Source organism: Notolabrus celidotus, chromosome 5 (genome assembly GCF_009762535.1).
Source record: "Notolabrus celidotus isolate fNotCel1 chromosome 5, fNotCel1.pri, whole genome shotgun sequence".
Taxonomy (NCBI): Eukaryota; Metazoa; Chordata; class Actinopteri; order Labriformes; family Labridae; genus Notolabrus; species Notolabrus celidotus.
Genome location: NC_048276.1, coordinates 34,637,600 through 34,661,417, shown reverse-complemented (window position 1 = coordinate 34,661,417; position 23,818 = coordinate 34,637,600). Strand labels below are relative to the sequence as shown.

The window sequence follows — 23,818 nt, the reverse complement described above, 5'->3', positions numbered from 1 at the left end:
GGCTAGTGACCTCCAAAAGTTTACCGGGCAAAATATTTTTAATCGGCCAAATAATTGACTTTTCATGGTCCCTAATGCTTTCCAATTTCATGTTCGTTGTGCCAACAATGAATGGCTTTTGCTTCTTTTTATCCTTTGCGTGTTAGCGGGCAAAGGCTGCAGCTCATGGTGTGGTTTGTCAGGTCGTTAGTCAGCCAGGACCGAGGTTGGCCAGCCTCGTCATTTTTCCAGTTTTCTTTGAAACGTTGTATAGTGACATTACTCCGTTTAGCTGTCTGTTCCTCTTCTTGATCGTCTCCTGCCTCTGTGTTTATCCTTTTTGTTTGTGGTGGCTTCACGCCGAGAATGTGTCGCCGAATCTTCCTCAAAACGCTCTTCCTGCCGTGCTTCTTCAAGCAAAGGGAATGAATAGAACTTCAGTATCTGACGACACACCGTTCCCGATGTACCAAATCACAACACAAGTACAGCGCCGCAAGGGTCAAAATAGCCTGACAGTCGGCAAAAATGGGCGAAAGTATGAAAGCAAAACATCACATGCAATACAACGTTTTCCATCGGCCACTGGCGCGTGTTTTTGTTTTACCCGCCATTGGCACTTTGAGGGTGTTAATTTTACGCCCTGGTTCATAGGTTTTGAAACCTTTGGAAGGTGGAAACCAAGCAGCAACCTCCGGTCTAAAAAGTCCAATGCAGAAGTGCTAAAAACTGCAGTTCATCAAGGATCCGCTTGAGGCTGGCTCCGGAAGTACCAGAAACCACATACACACCAATTCAAAAAAGACGATCTTTACAGCAGAAATAAACATGTTTACAGCCTGGTTCAAAAAAGTTTAGTCTGGATAGCTCATTTCACGATCGGCACACACTGTACGGGGCCCGCCTCTTGATGTCACAATCGCTGGACAGCAGCAATATGGCTGCCGCCGCCGATTGGCATTGAAACAGCGCTTCAGAAACAGATGTGTGATGTCACTGATACTACGTCCATTATTTATACAGTCTATGCTTGAAACATACAGACAGGTATTTCTAGCTCCTGTGTGCCTCCTGTGTTACTTTCCATGATATAATCACATTTTGCATCCAAAAGTCCCTAAATCACCTGAAACCATACAGAAAGCAAGTGGGAAAACCATAGACTGTATAAATAATTGACGTAGTATCCATGACTTCACCAATCTGCCTCTGAAATGCTGTTTTGAGGCCAATCGGCGGCAGCAGCCATATTGGAAATGTTGAACTCCACATAACTGCTCTCGAGCTATTGTGATGTAAAGAGGCGGGCTTTGAGCCTCCTCACCAACAGCTACAGTGTTCCCACCTGTCAATCAAGTCAGCTGTGCCTCTCATAATGGAAAACTTGTAATCTTAATATCTTTGAAATTGCTGCATTATGAAAAAAATTCACACCATGTGTAAACATGTTGATTTCTGCTGTAAAGATTGGCTTTTTGAGTGGGAGCCAGCCTCAAGGGGATCCTCCATGAACTGCAGTTTTTAGCACTTTCGCATTGGCCTCATATTTTTGGACCAGGGTTTGCTGCTTGGGGAAAACATGCTTTTTATGACTCCTGTGACAGAACCTCCCATTAAAATACAACAATTTTAAGTTTTCATTGAAATCATTATAATGATTCAATGGGTGAATGAAGGTGTAAATGTGCGACCCTCAAGTGTGACAGAAACCAAAAATAAAATAATCTAAAAAATGTTTTCTTCTGCTACATCACTGAATGAGGACATTTCTGAAATTTGTCACTCACACACAAACACACACACACACACGCACACACACACGCACGCACACACACACTGCCTCCCCCACTTACCAAACAAACATAACAGCACTTAATTCTCTGCTTAATTTAGCCATTGATTTTTCTAACACCAGATCCCACCAGAGATAGCAAAACACATCAGGTCATGGTGTTTTATGGCCTTTGCGGGAACCCCCTACCCACACACACACACACACACACAAACACACGCCCACACGCACACAGTCCAACACAGAAACTAAGAGAAGGAAAAAGAGAGGATGTTTCCCCAGGGAACATCAACAACAACAAAAATCACTGACTACTACTGTTAGGAGATCTAACTGAGGCAGAGTGTGTGATTGTTGTGTGTGTGTGTGTGTGTTTACAGCTGCTGTCCCCTTCAGCGTTTGCAGCGCTGCTCTCAGATCAGATGTGAACCAGCAGATTCACACAGACACAGCTGTTGTACCGCAGAATCACACACATACATGTACAATCTCAGAGCCTCACACACAGAGGGAAACACACACAAACACACACAATGAGCTGTTTTACTGGCAGGATATGTCTGGCCTGGATGTGGGTCATCGATGTGTAATTTAGCCCACAACGTTTTCATGTTTTCTTTTGGTTTTACGTTCACTGTGTGACATAATGAATACCTTTTCACTCATTTTGTTCCTTTTAGCAATGCAGAGTTAATACAGTCCAATAGAGTATTCCCAGTTTATTACACTTTGGGTCTTATTTTCACATGTCTGTCCTATATCTTATATATGTTATCATTTGTATCGATTATGACAACATGGTACTCTTCAAAATAATCAATGAAATGTTATCAAAGACAAACAGTCCGACAGATCCAGATTTTCCACCTGTTTCTATATAATAATCTGATCATCTGGCCTTTTCTGTTTCAGACATCTATTCAGTGATGCTCTTTGAACCCTGAACACAGAGTTACAACATTTCCTCTATTATTAATAATTAATTATATTACTTTCTTCTTTAAACTACAGGAAAAGAGGAATCCAAATATGTCGGTACAAGAGGAGCAGAGCTTTCAATTGGACGTGAGTATCCTAGCTTAGTAAATATACACTACCAGTTAAAAGTTTGGACACACCTTCTCATTCAATGGTTTTTATTTGTTCTAATTATTCTCAACATGTTAGATTAATACTGAAGGCATCTAAACTATGAAATAATCTGGTTTTGCCATAGTATGGATTACAACAGTAGTCAAATAGGTCTATCCATTGTGTACTAACCCTAGCTCTGACCAACACAACTGATGGTCTCAAACACATTAAGAGGGCAAGTCATTCTACAAATGAACTCTAGTTTTGATGTCTTCAGTATTAATCTACAGTGTTTCAAATAATTACAATAAATACAAACCTTTGAATGAGAAGGTGTTTCCAAACTTTTGACTGGTAGTGTAGGTCTGGCTCAGTGTAAGATGCTGAACTACTCCTTTAAATGTGTGGGTACAAAGTTGTTACTACAAAATTAACAGTGAAACTGAATTACCCTTAATAACAGGCCGATAATGTTCACTTGTCTTGGTGGCACCCTGCTCTGGTGACCTCAGAGGGTGATAAGCTTAAACCACGTCACACATGAGCCTCATATCCTTCCAAAAACGTACACTTGCACACTCTCAGTATGAATCATTGTGTTTGACTTACAGGCGTTGGTGACGGCGAAGCTGTTGGCCGTCTCGATGTTGTCCACGTGAGGCACCAGATTGAACGGGGCTTCCGAGGCGTTCGGGCTGGTGTTGTGCAGGAAGATTGCCAAACGAAAGGCAGTGTACTCCTGATCAGTGTTCCTGATGAACAGACCGCCTGAACAGAGAGAGGAGAAACACAGAAACAAGGGTCTAATGAGGGGCAAGGGGAATACAAGACACCTGAGAGGAATCAGCAGTCTTACCGTGGACGGTTCAATTATTGCTAAGGAGCAAAGAGACATGGAGCGAGTAAAATAAAGATGGGAACTGATGAAACAATCACCACTCTACCTGCAAATCTTTAAAAGTGGGGTACAAATGAGTTTTTACGAGCCAGTATGGAACAGTCATGAAGAAGATGGAGAGGTTTTATCAAATATTTTATGACTCTACGTAGTCAACCACCTTTATTTGATCAGATCAATCGGCATTCCTGGAAATACAGCTGTTTTTCAGTTAAGGTTGACCCATTTTTACTGAAACGTGTTGCTTTGTGTACTTCTATGGGGGAAGGGGGAAGGGGGGTCAAAGGTTACGCCAATTCACCACTTAGTATCACTGAGAATCTGCACTTGACGCCTTAACAGCATTCAATGTGGGAGACAGTTATAGTGTATCAGAGACGTTTCAAAAGTCAAGACTGAGTCTCTAAGTAAGGGTGAGACAAGACCCCTCCACTTCATGTTGGGGTCCCACTCACCCTGTCATGAATCCAACCCACTATAACCACCCACTCACTATAATTTCTCTGACTCAGCACCAGGCTACCAAAGAAACAAACAAGTGATTTTGCCGATTTAAAAATGATTTTTTACTACAGCTTAAAAATGTAGTCCCTCCACTTTTATTATCAGCCTGTGGTTATCAGCCTACTTACAAGGTGAATTAACATTAAACTAAACCTTTTCCATTACAGTTAAGTCAGGCCATGGCCTGTTTATGTGTTGTTGATGGTACAGTTGTTCAAATTTTAGTCCCTTTTTATTTATTTCATTTTATTTATGTATTTATTTTAAGTATAGCATCTTATTTTCTTTGAATAGTTTAACATTTTAGTGTTTTATAATCTTAGAAATGTATTTTATTTTAGTGAGTTTAATTTCCTGTGTTGAGTTTTAACATCTTATGTTTCCTCATTAAGATATCATGAGAGCATTTACTCAGTTCATCAGCAACTTCTTTTGGATTTTTTCATTTATTTATTTCATTTTTATTGTTCTTATTATTATTGTTGCATATATTGTGTTCTTAACAATAGGATTGTGGGGTGGGTTTGGGGTCAAGGCTGGGGTTGGGATTATGATTGGGGGGTCTTTTTATTTTTAAATATATCTTTCTTTTTTGAATTGATTCTATTCAAGTTGTTTTATGTACAGTACTTTGTGTTACAATGTCATTTTATGAAAAGAGCTTTATAAATGAAGTCTGATTGATTGATTGATTGATTGATTGATTGATTGATTGATTGATTGATTGATTGATTGATTGATTGATTGATTGATTGATTGATTGATTTTCTGTTTTCTGGTCAGCTCTCCAAATCAAATAATATAACATAAAACATATCCTTCATGTTATTTGGTGATGCAGCAGGCTAACAGAAAAGAACAGTTTTGCCACAGTATCAACAGGCTGAGATAAAATGTGTTGGACTCCTCTCTGTGGATTGATTTAATTTGATAGAACATCTAGGATCAACTCGATCCTGGCAGCACTTCTGCAGCGACATAACACACTGTTGCTATTGGGTTATGACCAATCAGAATCAAGTATTTAAGACAGCTAGGTAATAAACCAGTAATTACGTAAGGGATAATATATGGTTAGCATGTAAAAATATATAAATGAGCGAGGGAAATGTCACAACTTTGAACCCTGCTGCTATCATCACCACCGCTCATGGTTTAAGTTTCTTTGTAGAGATCACTAACCTAAAGTTCCTCTCACCTGCTCCGCTCTTTTATCATATTGATGGACAGGATCCAAGATGTAAACATCCGTAGCCTGCTAACGGAAGCTAACGGTTTCCCCTCACCTTACGGTCTATGGTGTCAACAAGAAGAAGATAAATGTGTCTGAACTCTTTTCTGTGGATTGATTTGACATGACGCGTGATCAGTTTGCCTCTGGCGTTGCTCATGTAAGTGAAAGTTAATAACCGCTGTCAAGGGGTTTGGACCAATCGGAATCAAGCATCTTACACAACTGGAACATCAGATTTTTAAGTTTTCTAAAAATAGTAAATTTTACCCATAATAGTAAAAAATATCCACAAAAAGTAGCTAAACTTCAAATAAAACCTTGAAAATAGAAAATGTAATGAGTTTTCTGCCTTTCTTTTTGCCAGATGACTCCTAAGTTTAGGGTTAGTGAACAGTTAATTATCAAAGCATCAGTAGCAGCAGGTTAATTCATAACAGTACAGGAAACACAGACACATGCTCATATAGGTAGGGTCAATTTCTGCAGACCAGCTAAATGAAGCCACATTTAATCACTTTGAGGGACAGTGGGGGTCATGAGTCTTTGGTACCTGTATTTTGGGGGTCACGGGATGAAAAGTTTGAGAAGCCCTGTCCTAAATAATTGCCTACATTACAAGTTAAACTAAATCCACCACAAAGTTGTCATGGCTAACACTGGTTTAGGGCCACTAAGAAGGACAAACAACAGTGTGGTGCAGCCGGACATTTAACTCTCAACACAAGTCCCCAGTTTGGCAATATTTTAAACAGGAACTGCAATACAGGGTTAGTAATGAAGGCCTAAACTCAGAGAGTCAGATCCGTACTCTGAATCAGAGGATACATAGGTGGTAAACTATGCATAGGGAAAAAAATACATCGCACATCAGTAAGCCAACATCTCAGCCTGCAAACATATTAGCCCTGAACACTAATTCAAGCTGAGGCTGATGGGATTATCATTTTATCACTAATGGTTAATCATAAATCAAAGTATTGGACAGTTTGAAATGTTGATCTGATGATGGTGCTTGTTGAAACAATAAAGGGTCACCCAAGTTATTACACTGCACCCTGGGGGGACCATACACATCTGTATCAAATGTCATGGCGATCCATCCAATCGTTGTGGAGACATTTCTCTGTGAAGGGAAAATGTCAGCTTGCTGGTAGCGACAGAGGAAAAGTCAGAGGATCAAAGTCAGACGGATACATCCTCTGGGAACCGTCCACCAGATTTTACACCAATGCACATATTTTCACTAAGAACATGAACACTGTGACCAGCTGGTGCCACTCAAGGAGTAATTAGTGAACACCAAAGTAACTCTACTTTGTCCTTTGGACACATTGAATGGCTGCGCCAAATTTCATGGCAGCAAAGTCAACCGTTCTGGAGAAACTCTGGTACGATGTTGTAGAGCAATTGTGTCCCAATTTGAGGTGTTGGAAATAAATATTTTCACCTCAGAAATATTTCAAAAATTTGGTCCATTTTAACTTTTAAAGACACAGAGACGATTTTACATGCGTTTATCTCATCACGCCTGGACTACTGTAACAGTCTTTATAGCAGCCTGCACAACAAATCCCTCGATCGTCTCCAAACTAAACAGAACTCAGCTGTCAGGGTTTTAACCAGAACAAAAAAATACAACCACATCTCTCTGGTTTTAGGTTGTTTGCACTGGCTCCCTGTATGTTTTAGAATTGATTTTAAGATTTTACTGATTACTTTTAAAGCTCTACATGGACTTACTCCGAGCTATATAGCAGACCTTTTAACACCTTAGGAGCTGAGATGTGCATTGAGATCCTCGGTCAGAGGTTTATTGTGCATTCAAGTAACAAAAGTGAAAACGAAAGGGGACAGGGGGTTCACAGTGAGGGGTCAGACTCTCTGGAACAATCTGCCCAAGGGGGTCAGGTCTGCTGAGTCAGTGAGCTCTTTTAAATATTGCCTTAAAACATACTTTTACCTTAGAACCTTTCCTGATTTGATCTGAATTTTATTTTATTTTAACCGCCTTAGGAAATATATATTTAAAATAACTTTATTCCTTTAAAGCTCTTTTAGGGTCTTTTAAAATATGTTTTATTGACTTGTATGATTTGATGAACTGCCTGTTTTATTTAGCTGCCCATGTGAAGCACTTTGTTACTTGGTTTTTGAAAAGTAACTTCAAAAACAAAGTTACTTTTTCCCCAAAGTAAATTTTGGGGAAAAAAATGTAAAAACCTTTTCTGGTTTCAAGAAGAACTTCTCATCAATTTTGTAAAGAAACAGGATCATAGATGATTAAAACCAAAGTCCTTGTTCAAGGCCAAACGATGTATTTAAAAAGAAAATCAGCTTCCCTCCCAGGACGGCCTCCATATGTGGTTTTAAAAGCTGAAGTTTGTCAGGGTTTCATAGACTGTTTCAGTAGCTGTGCTCAGAGATAGTCCTCTATCATATTAGAGACAGACACAACTGGCTGGACATTATATGAAATGCAATAAAAGCCCAATATTGGTCTGCTAAATCACTTTGCCAATATCCTATCACAGGCAATTCTGTGTTAATCAGACTGTATAGCAACGTGTGATTCTCAGCACCATTAAGCTTTGTGAGCATGTAGAAGAGAGTCTGATTAGCAGGAAAAATCACTGCTGTTTCAGATACAGCATAAATGCTAGCACAATATGATCACGCTTATGTCCTCCTGGATTACACATCTTTTATTTAGGCTTTTAATGCTGCAGCAGCAGCTCTGAGTTTGGTCTCAGAGATAAGACCGGACCCCATAGTTTCCTGTCATTTTTTCCCATCACTGCAGTGTCCACATGTAAAGATCTTGACAATGCTGCTCATAGTAGTGCAAATGTCAGTGGTGTTTAAGGTTCGAAGCAGTTTGTTTCACTTTTGAAAATCTGCCTTCAGGCTGTATTTCATGCGATGAGATTGTGTAAATGTCATTTCAAGCAAAATGCCAGTGTGTGTTTTTTATGGCTGACCTATTTAAAAGGTACACTTAAGAGTTGTGTTTCATGTTATGATGCAGTTTCATGTAAAATCTTTGGACAAATGACAGTAATTCATTTAAAATTTGCCACTGAATTCTCAGCGGACCTTTTAGTCCCTGATTTACAAAAAGAAATGTTGTGAGCAGATTGAATATCTTGGCTCCTGATCAGTAAGAATGCCATTTACATGTTTCAGATTTGAAAACTTATCTTCACTGCTAATTAAAACAGGATAAAAATCCAGCTTTGACCTAAATCCCACTTACTCAGCTCTGACTTTCCCTTCTGCTAGTTGTTACACAAAATGAGATTCAGTTCAAAATTACACACTGAAGGCGCCCCACACTTTGAAGTTTCAAAAATGCCATATGGTTTGCCAAAAACAAGAATCTCGCGGCTCTGAAGCACCTGTTTGTTTTTGACCTCATTTCCACCTGGTACACACTGTGTGGTTTGTGACATCTGGCCTTTTACTTCTAAGGTAGTAGAAGTGTTCACTCGATTTTACCTGCATTGAAATCACTTCTCCAAATGCAAATTAGTAAAAACAAAAAGCTGCTCAACATGTTTTACTCTCTGAAGTTGAGGGTAACGATGCTCGATGCTCTCCAAGGGCCACTAAATTGTACAAGAAGACGATCACATGACAGCTGGGACTGGCCTGTGGTATCAGTAGGCTTCTTTTTTTTGACATTCGTGCTAACAAGGCTAATGCTACCAAGGCTTGCAGACACTGGACGTCTTTTAGATCCTTACCAATTTAGAAGGACAGTTCTGCAGCAAAGAAATGAAAAACTAGGAAATGAATCTGGTTGAATAATAACACAAGATGGTCTTCTCTTTCAGTGCTCCACTTGGCTCGGGGTACATTTGTATTTACATTCGCTCACATGTTTGTGAGCTGTAACACAGGACTTCCACCAGATCCGTGTCCAGTCCATCTCCGAATCCCCGGCGGTCTGGCTCCGTGCACTCTATCGTTCGTCAACACCCACCGGTTGCGTTATCTGAATGCAGCACCGAGCTGGACCGCCGGACAGCTGGAGTCACGTGACAGAGGTTTTCCAGCGGTAATCACTGAATCAAGGATTCTCCTCCTCCTCTCCTCATCCATGTTTTCTTTCTGGTCCTCTGAAAACCTCTGACCTGTTGACTCCAGGCCTGGCTCCGCTCATCATGACTTTGGTTTGTTGTTGTAGTTAAGTGAAATACGATCTGGTGATAACACAGAGTGTTTTATTCTCAAAATTAACCGGATGTTTTCATTTTGTTTTGGTGCCTGACTTCCTGTCCCGCTCCATCTGCTCTGTTGAGATTGATGCGTCGTGCTCCAGCATCCGGCAAAAATAGAAGTCTTGTGTATCTGATCCGGAGGACTCCGACATGCTGGATCAGGGACACAGACGGAACGCAATGGAGCGGATCCAGTTGATGTTAACACATTGACTAGAATAGAAACCTATCAGATCCGGTGCTGTGACGGATCAGAGACTGACTGGACACAGATCTGGTGGAATTTGGCTGTAAGAGTATGCAACATCCAGTTAGTGGCGCCACAAACATTGAGAATTATTTGGCCAAATAATCGGGTATCTGATTATCGGAGCCAGCGGAGACTCTTGTTAGCCCAGTGCAATGTTCCCCTGATCTTTGTGTGGCATGTAGTCCAGTTTCTCATCATTTGTTGTTTTAAACTCAATCTTGCTGTCAGTCAGTCTTTTTCTCATCCTGTTGTTATCCTTTGTATCACTGGAATGGATATCATTGTAATCTTAGTTTGTCAGCAGGGGTCTCTCTGCAGGCCATAGCAGGGAGCAGCACAAGGGTTAGAGGTCGTATATTCAAGAAAAGTGCAAGAACTACAGCTCCAGGTCTAGGGTTCACTTGCTCCTTCAGCCAGAATCTTCACACAATTTATTTTTCTCAGAGGCTGTGTTTCAGAACACACTGCTGCAGAAAATGACATCTTTGGACGTGAGCTCTTCACTGTTCTGCTTCTAAACAGTTCTTGGAGTGTGATTCCATCAGGAGCAGGATGGTATATAACTTTAAAAGTAGTCTAGGAGCAGTCTTGCAAATACTGCCCCTGCAGGATCTACCATCTTTGCAAATGTGTCTCTGTCTTTGGATGTGAGAGGGGGACATTAAAGACCTCAGTGCAGAGTCCTCTGAGTTAGCAGGCTTTAGGAGGAGAGGATGCTGCATGGGTTTTGTTTATTGTTCCTCTGATGAAGACAGAGCTGTCTGAAGCTTTTTGATAAGGAGCGTGAGACAGCAGGATGAGGCGGAGGGTGAACATTTCTAACCTCCAGCGCGCTCCAACAAACACTCATTTCTTCTGCATGCATTAAATCCAGTAACGTGAGCTATGCCTTATCAACATAAGATATCAGGTACGTACTGTAAGTTAAAACCTGGTGCTGATCTCACTATGCGTAAGACACCAGCATAGCTGCTTCACCTGAATAAATGACTTCTGAAGACGTGCAGCCTTAAGAGAAGTCACATCCACACACAGCCCGGCTGCTCTGATGATGTAAGGATTGTCTTTAGAAGTGACACAAGCCTCACGATCCTGAGCAGAGGACCTAGGAATCCTCACAGAAGTCTCAGAGCCCTTTAGGTGATAGTTGGAAAATCCCTGGTCTCTAGCACGGGAGATCTGAATCAGTTTGATTTGTGAATTTAAAGAGTCCTGACCCTTCTTCTGTTTTTCTAACCCTATTTCCTCTTTATGTTGGTGACAGATTGACTTCTTGTCATGGATGCCCTCTCTGCCCTCCACATAATGCTGCTGGGACTTGCTAAAACCCTAAGATGCTAAAAGGAAGACACTGGAGCAGAGACGGAACAGAAGAATGAACCCCAGTGGGATGCATGTGTTTCCCTGGTGTTAGAGTTAGTCTGTGGCGGTTAGAGATCGTGTTTGCCGTGCCTGTGTTCGTGCACACAGCTCTGTGTCACATGCATGTGTACACAGCAAATTTCCCCCTGCTAATAAGTGTTGATTTTTCAATGATAATTATTGAAACTGATGAGTGTTGAAAAGAGGGATGTTTGCACTGTGAGGACTGATGTGATCTGATGTGGTGGAAACTATGTACAGTGATAAATGCAGTGTTTGTGTGAGGAAGCACTGGTGGGTTTTTACACTTTAGGAGGTCAATTACAGAGCTGAAGGGACTCATGATGACACAAAGATACTGTATTATGATTGGCAACGAAGCACAGAAAAAGATGAGGTGATCATTTGGAAATGATCTTAATTGAATATAAACTGTGGCTGTATTACGTGGGTTTGCCTAAATCAGCAGCATGTGTTACTGTAGCATGACAGCGCAGCAGAACCACTGATGCAGGTTAAACACCCCCTCTACCCAGATAAAGTGTCTCCAGTTGCAGGGGTGCTGTTCTGCTACAGACCCTGACCTCTGACCTCCAACCTCCCTGCAGGGCCAGGGATTCGAGTATCACGTTGATAAAAAAGGACAAGGAGAATCATTTGAACAGCTTGTCATTTTTCATCAGCCTCAGCGATTTTGACGTGCCTCGACTTCTCTGCAAGCAGGCGTGTGTGTACGAGATGGGAGAGCATCACAAAAAGTCAAGAAGGTTTAACACCTTATTTAAACCAATGAACTGTAAGAGAGGAGGGGTTCTAAAGGAAATGCATGAATGACTGTTTTCCTGATAATTGATTTTTTGGGGAAGGTTGTGATGATGAACAACTGGAGGTCACAGTTTGCCCTTCTTTTCATTCCCTGCCTTTAAATCAACCGAGCCAGTCTGCCTGCCAGTGAAATGAAAACCATGAATCCATCATTCTTTACTCCCCCCTGTGTGAAACGCTGTTAAGTTGTTGGAGGAAATAAATGCACGTGTTTGTTTAAAAAAGAGTCCAACTGGGGGAAAAGAGGAAACAGTGTCGCTGTGAGGCCTGTGGCACTATGGCACAGAGGACTGTTGCAGCGCGAGTACCGGGGGTCTACGAGTGTTAACAGCAGTCAATGCACAGGCAGCCTGCATAGGGAATACACACACGCACACACACACACACACACACACACACACACACACTTTGCTGCTCTGATCTGCTGCAGTGGCGGAGTGCACTGGGATACACATTCTAGCCTGCAGATACAAAGCGCATTAGGTGTGTGTGTTACACATGCTTATCTCCAGCACAAGCAACAACGCGGTGTGCATGTGGAGAGGAAGAGGAGGAAGAAAAGACTGCGGAAGAAATCTGTACTTTGAGTAGTGCTGAGGTGTTAAATGGCAGCATGCAGGACGTCCACAGATTCATCCACATGATTCATTCTGTGCTCGGGATTAACATTTAGGGCTCACACTTACCGATCTGAACGCTGCTCGGGAAAGCACCCATTGTCAGTCCCCAAAAGCCCGAGAACATCAACAGAAACCAGTCGCGAGAAGAAATCCTCATTTTGTTTCGGTTATAAACTGATGAGAGACATCGAGCAGGTTTAATTAACACCCCTGGGGCAAAAGCAACATCACGGGGTAGAAAAAAAACAAAGAGAGACAAAAAATAATTCAAATGCCCGTTAAATATCCATGTCTGATTTGGATGTCCCTCTTTTTCTTGGATATTTCCCCCCGCAGAGCCGCGCGTTTGTGCCGTCAAACTGCGTCCGTCCGTCCGGCGCTGGAGATTTTGCGCACAACACCACCAAGAGGAGAGGAGAGGAGAGAGAGAGAGAGAGAGAGAGGAGAGAGAGAGAGAGGGGGAGGTGGAGGGGAGGGCAGTAGCAGCCAGCGGCGGCCAGTGCGTCTGGATGCGGCTCAACTCACATCACAGCAATAACACACATGCGCCTTTTACCCGAGCAACCAAGCGGGGCAGCAGGCAGGCAGGCAGGCAGGCAGGAGGGGAGGAGGTGTCACTCAGTCAGCTCGGAAAGTCCTCATAGCTTATTTAACATCCAAACTTCCAGAGCTGCTGGTCAGAAAACACACAGAGAAGATCTGCGATGACTGATGGCTGACAGGAGTGTGACAAATCATCACTGATTAATGCCTTTAAATCTTAATATAACACCAGCTCTATTCTCTGTTTAAATTAACCTTCATGCTCAAATCAGTCTGCACACTGGCTTTAAAAGGTGCCATTTAAAATGCATTAATTGCCAATTAATAGGATTATTCTCGGCAAGCTACATTCTATAGCCTATTGTCCGTGAAATTATATTTTCCTTCCTTTAGTGGGATTAAAATGGCTCCACGCTGCACCCTAATATCCTCATTTATCATCTTTTACCATAATAGCAGAGAACAATGTGGCTCCAAGTATACAACCCTGATTCTAAAAGGTTGGGGCGTGTTAAATATGAATAAAAACAGAGTTTAAAGGTTCCTGAATTATTCAAACCCTGTATTTTAATACCACAAAAACAAAAAATGTTAAAACTGCATGAAAAACAATGTTGTATGAAAAAAATGCTCAAAAAGATCGGACAGAGACATGTTCACCATCATGTTGTTTCTCCTTCAGGCTTACAACACTGGAAACCTTTGGGGACTGAGGAGATTTTGAAGATTTGAAAGTGAAATGTTGTCCATTCTTGCCTTCATAAGACTGATTTATACTTCTGCGTCTCCCCAACACTGAGGGCAGTGTGTTCTCTCTGATAGCTGGTCGCCTCCTTCCGGCCCTGCTACGATCTCTGTTTACTTTTCCACAGAGATTCAGAGCGTGTTCTGTTAATCTACATCTGATACATGTTGCTGTTTATCATACAGACATGATTATATGAAGAATAGAGAGGAGGAGATGAAATACACGGACGATAAGTGGGGATCCCGAAAGTGCTGTAAATGCAGGAAATACAATGCCACCCAGTGGACCAATCACAGGTCTTGCAGTCCGCATCGATTCTATGGGCAGTTACATTTTGGAGGAGGTGCACGTCAGCTACGTGCGTAGGCCTCTGCGTAGTTACAGGAGCTACACGGACCTCCGGTGTAGGCTACGCCATCAATTCGACGCAGAAGTATAAATCAGGCTTTATGTTGTCCATTGTTGCCTGTTAGAGGATTTCAGCTGCTCAACAGTTCAGGGTCTCCAATGTTGTGTTTTCATTTAATCAGGAACCAAATATTTTTAATGAATAGAAACAGAATAGACAGTCCTTAATAACTACAACGGTACACAGTGCAAGTTATCCAACAAACACAAACTACAAGTTAAAAGTATGAACAAAACACTACATACTCCAAACACGCTATTAATAAATGATAATGATGATGGGGGGCGATTCAGGACTGCATGCAAGCCAGTTTAGCACCTGGACTAATCTACTACAGAGCCATGCTGTTGTAATACATGCAGAATGTGGTTGAGCGTTGTCTTCCTGAAAAAAGGCATCGTCTGGATGGCAGCATAATGTTGCTCCTAAACCTGTATATATAGCTCAGCATTAAAGCTGGGGTTGGTAGCCACGGAAACCTAGCATGAATTTGAATGTAGCATTTCCTCAGGACTCCGTCTAACCCCTCCCCCCCTCCCCTCGGAGCCCCTCCAAAACGACGCCCCCGCTCACATGCGCGAGCACCGCTAATTCGCAACCATATGATGGTGACTGATTCAAAACCAGTCCTCAGGACATGGTTTGTGTTTTGCACTACGTCAACTCATGTCTCACTCAGCGGTAAGAAAACACCAAAACATTCTCATAGTGAAAGTTAAAAACACAAACAAACATGAAATGTATGCTTTGCAGGAGGCGGGCAGAACGGCAGGACGGGATTTGATTGGTTTTCATCATTTGGCTCCTGATGGCAGGGATTGGTTGGTGTTTTCCCAGGTTTACTCCGGCTGTAGATAGCGTTTTTATTTACCTCTTTTTAAGAACACATTATGTATTGATTGCCATCAGGACAGAAAGATCATTTTAACCAGTATAACAAAAAGTGTCTCTAAATCTGACTGCGAACCCCAGCTTTAATGGAGCCTTCACAGATGTGGAAGCTTCCCATGCCATGGACTCTTATGATCCCCATACCATCATGGACGCTGGCTTTGAACTGTGAGCTAATAACAAGCCGGGTGGTCCCTCTCCTCTTTAGAGCGGAGCACACAGTGTCCATGATTTCCTAAAAGAATGTCAGATTTTGATTCATCAGACCACAGGTTTTCCCCTCCCCCTCAGTCCATCTTAAACGGGCTCAGGTACAGAGAAGTCTCCACTATATTTGGATCATGTTTATGACCTCCGGTCTCAAAATATGAAGCCCATGCAGAAGTGTTGTAAACTGCAGTTCATTGAGTGTCCACTTGAGGCTGGCTGCAGAAACACCAGAAACCACATACACACCTATTCAAAAAAGACAATCTTTGCAGCATCTATAAACATGTTTACAGCCTCAAAAAAGGGCTTGGGTCTATGTAGCTCATTTCTCTATCGGCACACACTGTACGGGAGTTGAATTATTTTATAACACGACAGTTCAGAAGATATTGAGATTATGAGTTTTGCCCACATAAGGACATGACTGATGTGATTGACAGGCGGGAACACTGTAGCTGTTAGCGAGGAGGCTAAAGGCCTGACTCTTTACCTCCAAATAGCTCGACAGAAGTTAGGTTGAGTTCAGCATTTCCAATATGGCTGCCACTGCCGATTGACGTCAAAACAGCGCTTCAGAAACAGATGGGTGATGTCACAGTTACAACGTCCATTTTTTATACAGTCTTTGGTTTATACATGGTTTCCTCTTTGCATGGTTAAGTTTTAACCTGCATTTGTGGACTAAGCAACAAACTGTTTGGTTTTTGGTTGTGACTTTGTGACTTCAACTGATATGAAATCTTCACATGTCATGTATGTGTTGACAGTAACTTTAAAGCCAGATGTCTTCTGCTGTTCCTCCAATGGTCTTAAAATTATGCTCAACAGTTTTGGTCAGTTTTGGGTCCAGCTCTTTTTTTTTTTACTTTATCCCCCAACACCCTTTCTATCAATCAATCTTTATTTGTTTAGCCCCAAATCCCAACATTAATCTTTCCAAAAAGAGCAGGTCTAGACCATACTCTATGTTGTATTATTAACAAAGACCCAACATCAAGACAGGATAAGATCCAGTCCCGTCTTCCAGGCAGGACTCAGTCTGATCTCATCTTAATTCACCATGAGCAGAGCACTTTGCAGCAATCTAAGCCTATAGCAGCATAACTAAGAGCTGGTCCAAACCCGAGCCAGTCCTAACTGTAATCTTTGTCTATTTATTACTTTGCATGGACTGTAGGAGAACATGGTGCTCTGAAAATGTACTATTTCATTGTTTCTGAACACAACAGAGAGCAGAAGATCAGTGAAAAGAAACATTGAAGGAGTTGACTGGTCACCTTTGGGTTTTGGGTCCTAAAGCGGGAGGAGATATTTAATCAGACGTCAGGTAAAGTTTATCTGATTTCCAGGTTTGCTGTTGCTTCAGTTGACCGCTTAAAGTGTGTCTGAATATTTGAGCCATGTCGGACAAAGAGGAATTTCTCTTCTTTCAAAGACTGGATTCCCCAACGACGCCTTCAGCATTTACAGCCTGATTTTTACTTCTGCCATAGCTCGGCGTAGCTCCCATACCTACGCAGAGGCCTACGTACGTAGCTGACGTGCACCTCCTCCAAAATGTAACTACCTGTAGAACCGACGCGGACCGCAAGCCCTATGATTGGTCCGCTCGGCAGCATTGTATTTCCTGCATTTACAGCACTCCCGGGATCCCCACCAAGCGTGCCGGATACGGCCCTGGTGGTGAGGCTTTCAGCAGTGTGACTGCCCCCTGGTGGCTGTCTGCAGTATAGGTAAAAAAAATCCGTCTCCCCCATTCATTTGAATGGGGGAGCAGTCAAACTTTAAAAAATAAATACACGTCGTACGAATGTTTCTCACATCCGTATGCTGTGGTGATATGTAGTTATTATCTGAGTGTTTTGTGTCCAAGGCCTCTTTTTCCTGAAAAGTTTCGTTAGCTATTAGAGTTTAAAAAATGGGGTTTTACTTCCGGGTTTCCTTTGATTCACAGCCGCCGTAGAACGAAACTTCAAAGGGCACACAGCATCTTGTGACGTTACGCTGTAGGGCGGAGCTTATTACAAAGGCTTCACAGGCTCTGGCTGCACAATGGCTGTGCCCAGGAGAGGGATTTTTTGGCTTCAGAACTGTACAACGGGAAGAGGTGGAGCAACGCTGTCCATTTTTATTTACAGTCTATGATCCCCACCCATCGGCCGCACATCGTCCGTGTATTTCATCTCCTCCTCTCTATTCTTCATGTAATCATGTCTGTATGATAAACAGCAACATGTATCAGCTGTAGATTAACATAACAGCGGGGCCGGAAGCAGGCGACCGTCTATCAGAGAGACCACACTGCCCTCAAGCGTTTCAATGGAGAATTGCTGCGCGAAGTATAAGGGGCTCGTGTCCGCGTCAGCCTCTGCTGCGTTGGAATGACGCAAAAGTATAAACCAGCCTTAAGTGTGCTGGGATTCTGACAAGGTAGTGGTTTGAAGTGAATTGGCACATGTTCACCCTTGAAAAATAAAGACGGTGTTTCAAATTCAGTCTGCGACTCTACCAGACAGGCTGCAATCCCCAACAACACAAATGGAAGGTTAAACATTCAATTAAAAGAAACCTTGCACAGAAGACCGTGTTGATATTTACAAGGTTTAAAGAGGACATTCAGCTTGGACTTAAAAAGGGCAGAACGTTCCGACATGTTCTGTCTCCATGAGCTGAAGCTGTACAGCAGCTTGACCTTTGGACAATGCCTCAGTTATAATTATATAAATACAATCTTAAAGTAAAGGGAATGTGCAGTGAGCAGGTGTTTATAGTGGATTAGATCCTGAAAGGGTGAGTATGCAGGACCCCTGAGCAAGGCGAATGTAAAGTCTTAACATGAGTGTTTTTCGTTGATTTGAACTGATGTGTAAAATGACAGCAGCACCTGTGTGAGGTCTTCTCTCCAAACATAACATTTTTTTTTTTTTTTAATTAACCCTGTCCTTCAACGCTCCCAAACCCTGCACTGTGCCCTGTTATTGGCTTGCTTTGTACAGGAGTGGAGCCAGGGGTGACTGGGGGTTTCCATGCCTCCCTGAAATCTGATTGGCCATCAGTAGCCGCCTCAAAATTTCTTTATATATGCAGACTTGACGCATAGCACTCCAGCGTACGCATCTTAATTGGCAGCTTTGTATGGTCTTTTATGTATGTTTTTTTTTTTCTTTTTTTTTTCTCTCTGCTTTCTCTCTACACTATGTATGTGTGTATGTATGTGTATGCATACGTATGCATGTGTGTGCATATGTGTGTTTATGTGTATATATGTATTTCTATTTATTTTGTTACTTATCTTCATTTATTTTGTTATTTAAAATCATTTCTCAACTAACATTTTCTTCACGTGTTTTTTATTAATTTATTTGTCTATTTTTTATTTTTCATATTATCCATTTTTTATTTTTTTTAAATTTCATTTCACATGTCTGAGCCCCTGTTTGTATTTGTTTTGTCTTGTTACATTACAAAAGTTACAAATAAAATATTTGAAAAGAAAAAGTAGCCGCCTCAAAATCCTAAAACCAAGTCGAAGAGGATGACTTTGGACAGAAATCTATTTAAAGTCCTTAAAGATGTTAGCAGAGAAGATTTCTTTATCATTTTTTGTGTTCCCTTTTAAATTTAAAAATATACAAAGGAATATAATATCTGTGTGATACTAAAATACAACTTGTTGAGGTGCTGATGATCAGACAGAGAGGGTAAATTGATATATGTGTATCAATAATTGTTTAAAGAATGGACAATGTGCCTTCATCTGTGAAGCCAAAAGCCCGCCTTGATAGACCCTGACACATTGCTCTGGTGCAGCCAAGACATGCGCAGAAGTGACCTGGATGGTAGAGCTGCAGGACTGACGTCACATCCTTTATGCTAACCATAGTTTTCATCCTCTCCAGACAAATAGGTGTTTCTAGCCCATTTTTGGGGGTGCTGAAGCACCTCTAAATTGAAACCCAGCAACCCTAAAATTTGAGAGATGTTTTTTTTTTACCTGTATGTCCTTTTTAACAAGCTAGAAAGTTTCAAAACCATATAGTACTTAATTGAAACGTAATATTTTATCAACAAAAATACAGCAGCTCCACCACGTTTTACATGTTGTGCATTGCATTTCAAATGAAAGTTCATTAAATAACTCCAATGTCATTTTTTTGTATTTTTGGTACTCACTATAGGGGGTTTCTGGTTTACTCCAGAAACATACATACTATTTACATATATGTTGAGGAGCTGCTGAATCAACATGAGTTGTCTTTCCCCAGTAATTAGGGCTACTAAGTTTCTTTTATGATTCCAATCCCTTTCTCTTTTGCTGTGGCTCAAAATTTAAATAACCTTTATCAGATTTGATGGTTTAGTCACAGACTTTCCCAAAAAGTGTACTTTTTTCACAAATGTGTAAATGAAATTGCTTTAATCTATACAAAACAGTGAAATTTATCTTGCCCGGCTCAGCACCCCTAAACATCCGATCCTAGAATTGCCCCTGCTGTAAAGAATACCCTCTGTGTTGCTGACTGATTGAGGATGCAGGAGGAAAATTTAGATTTTGCCACATTGTTCAAGCTAGGGTTGGTAGTCACAGAAAACTAGCATGAATTTGAATGTAGCATTTCCTCAGGACTCCGTCTAGGATCTAACAAAGACAGGAAAGAAGATTGTTCAAACTGGATCGCAAAAGTCAATTTAAAACCTTGAATGTTTTTAACCGCCATGGGTCTCTCTGTTTGTTCGATTGATATTTAGTTACCTATGTTTTTATTTTGTTGTTTATTTTATTTTTGAATGTATTTATTTTTATTAAACATACTCTGACATCACTAAAGATAAGAGCATGCCCTCAATGATTTCTCAAGATTCAAGTAAAGGTTGAATTGAACTGAACTTTTATCCATCATGAGGACCAAGAGACGCAGCACAAAGGCATTCTCTGTGGGCCCCTTCCTGCTCTGATGGCTTATCATTAATTAGTCCTTATGCCCCTCCCCTCTCACATGACAGGCATGTTAACCATAATTCTCCCATGATGGGAGAAAAGTCTCCCATCATGCTCAGGTTTGTTGTTTTTCTGAACTCCATTACCTTTTTAGCCTCTAAGGGCTGGTTTCCCCACAGGGATCAATAAAGACTCATCTTCTTATACCTGCTGAAAATGTTGCTGATGTGAGTAGAGGCTGATTTGAATGGAGTGAATATGCTCATCAGTCTGTCAATACTTCATCATGAGGCCAATAATGAAGTAATTCTCCATCATGGAAGCCAGACATGGAAAAAGAAGGCTCCTGACATTACCACTAAAAGTGTTCATAGCTGTGTTTCACCAAAGAGTAGTCTCAATCCATGCAGACAAAATACAATGTGCAGTAAGGTAAGGACCTCCGTGGCCTTAGGTGGAGTACTCTCCTAATTTTTTTTTTTTTTTTACCATTCTTGAGATTTGGATCTTATGAATGTCTCCCTAGAAATATTAACTTTAGTAGCACTTAAGAAAGAAGAAGGAAAAGCTCAAGGTTTGACTTTGTACAATAAAACGTAGTGAAAGAGTCAATTCATCTCCAGTGGGTATCTAATGTCTGTGCACATTTATTTTGTTTTAAACTGTCTCAAGCCAGAACATCTACAAACTTTAGCAACCATACATTGTGTAATCATCTGGATTTACAACAACAAGAGGATGGCATGCAATCTAAACCCCTCAAAAAAGTTTGAAAACGATATTTTGGTCAATTATTTCTTCCTTTTGATAACACTTATTGGTGTTGTCTCATATGTAGTTGGAAAGCCTGATTAGTCACCTTAACAACAAGGTATAACTTTCTATGGAACGTGCTTCCGTGGAAGGAGCAACACAGCTAAACGTGTGAGTAGCGCCTCCCAAATATGTGCCAAAACCCCCTGCAGTATCCTCCTGTTGGTGTTCACTCTTGTCTTGAGTTGCTTGGGGGATTGGATGATTGCACTCTCCCACAGTAATCAGGAATAAACAACACATAGTGGCCATTTTTACACTTTATTCATGTTACACTGTCAGGGACCTCAGTACATGTGGAAGATCCATACGCAGCCACAACAGCCTGGCTCCTCCTCATGCTGGTCACCAGCCTGGTCACATTTTGCTGTGGGATGGCGTCCCATTCCTTAACTAGGAGATTTTCAAAGTCAACCAGCATGGTAATGTTGGTCACTCTGGCTGGTACAGCTCGCCCAAGCTGATCCCACCAGTGTTCAATGGGATTGAGCTCTGAACTCACGGCAGGCCACTCCACCTAAGGCGGTTAGAAAACCAGCAGCCTGTTGCACCAGCTGTGCGTAGGTTGTGTCTTAAGTTAGAGTGTAAAGTCCTCACTAAAGCATACGTTGAAACTAGTTAGTTTGTAACTTAAGTTGTGTCATTGTTTGGTTTCTCCACTGAGACGTGAGGTTCATTTTAACTAGTAGACTGTAACGTCCAAACTAACCAAAACATTGTCGGAGATGTGACGTTTACACTTCTGGCCGAACCAAAGGAGTGCACCAAATTTTGATGCATTGTCATCTTTCATGCCTAATCTTCTCAGAACTGACCAACAGCTGAAACAAACTGCTGCTACTGTTGCAGAACAACAACAGAAAGTATGTAAATCTTGATAAAGTGTAATATTAAGATAATAAATATAGCCTCAATCCTTAATCTACAGTGTGTTTATTAACAGATATGTTGAGTGGTAAAATTATCAACTACAACATACGTTAATACTCAGGAGTGTAATCTCTCATGGATAACACGTTGTCGATGTAATATAGCTGGGATGAAGACTTACACCTTCTAGGAGCTAAGTGTAAGAATTAAGTTGTAACTCAGGCTGACGTTGGAACTGTCTCAGCTGGTGCAACGGACAAAACATTAGTAGAATGTAAACTCCATCCTAAGTGAGAAATTACGTTCAAACTAGAATACGTTTCAATTTACGCACCGCTGGTGCAACAGGCTGCAGGTGTTTAAGTGTGGACCCAAAAGCACAACTGGAGGCAGATGAAGTAGTTAAGTTAATTTATTGAAGGGGAAAAAAGGGTGGAGGGAAGGGATCCAGGGTCCAAGGCGTTAGGAGGGGAATTCGAGGAGAGATGAAGGCTCGAGACGTGAGGGCTTGAGGAGGAGGCTGGGGAGTGAACCCAGGGAGAGAGTGTGGCAGCGTGGCAGAGATTGGGCGGTAGCACTGGGGGCTTGTGGAGGCACTGGAAGAATGGAGGACAGCAGAGGAAAACTCAAACAATTGAAAATGCACGAGAGAACTCTAGAGAACGGGCTGAAATACCACATCAGATGCAAGTGGTGATTGCAGTAATCTGGTGCAGGTGTGAAGGTGCAGGTGGAGCGGCCCGATCTATGTGAGGAAGAGTGAGAGATTCTACACAAGAAAACAACCAAAAGTGCCAACTTAAAAGCCAAAAACATGTTGCAATCACAACACCACCCTCTCCACTCTCAAATTCCGTAGGTAGTCTGTGATGATCCTGGCTCTGTGGGGGCTAACGTTATCATCCTGGAGGATGGAGTTAGTTCCCAATCTGGTGCCGGTCATACACCTGTGACTGGCACACACCTAGCAGCACAGCTCAAAACCAGAGTGAACATCAACAGGAGAATACTGCAGGGGATTTTGGCACATTTTTTGGGGGCGCTACTCACAGGATTGGCTGTGTTGCTCATCTCAAGAATACAAAATCCTTACAGGTTATACCTTGTTGTAAAGGTGACTAATCAGGATTTCCAACGATAAATAATTCAATAAAAATTGATAATATTAAAGGGGAGAAATGATTTACTGTAAAAACGTTTCCAAACTTTTGCAGCTGAGTCTCCCTGCTGACCCACACCACTGCACTGAGACCAACGTCCTCAAAAGAAGCATGTCTTGTTAGTTGAGCTGACAGCTTCTTGAGAAGGGGGCATCCCAGCAGCATGAAGGAGAAAGTTTGTGGTGTGTTAAACTATTGCAGAAAGCCTTCAGAGAAATGCTGCAGAGGAAGAAGTCATCCAGTGAAAGTTGGCTGCTGTGACTCTGTGAGCACTTCCTGAGAGACATTAGCTTCATGTCAGTGAAAGTCATAAAAATAAAGTCCTGAAAGATCTCAGAGAATCAGCAGAAAAGTTAAGTTTTCGGTTCTGGGTGGGTAGAGCAGACAAGAGCTGAGGGAACTGAAGGACCATGTAGTGGAACGATCAGACTTTATGAATCCAGCTGCTGGAAGAGACAGGAAGTAAGCTCTGCTGCT

At 41.7% G+C, this 23,818-nt stretch overlaps 1 protein-coding gene across 1 annotated transcript in view; it reads right to left on the bottom strand.

The window, feature by feature from the left end:
• gria4b (glutamate receptor, ionotropic, AMPA 4b) overlaps positions 1–13,312 on the bottom strand; it is a 216,015-nt gene extending 202,703 nt beyond the window's left edge. The window contains exons 1-2 of the mRNA XM_034684264.1: positions 12,825–13,312; positions 3,455–3,613 (exon numbers count right to left, since the gene is read on the bottom strand). Coding sequence (XP_034540155.1) covers positions 3,455–3,613; positions 12,825–12,915 — 250 coding nt within the window. The 5' untranslated portion in view covers positions 12,916–13,312. The remainder of the gene's footprint in view (positions 1–3,454; positions 3,614–12,824) is intronic.
• Positions 13,313–23,818: the final 10,506 nt, after the last annotated feature.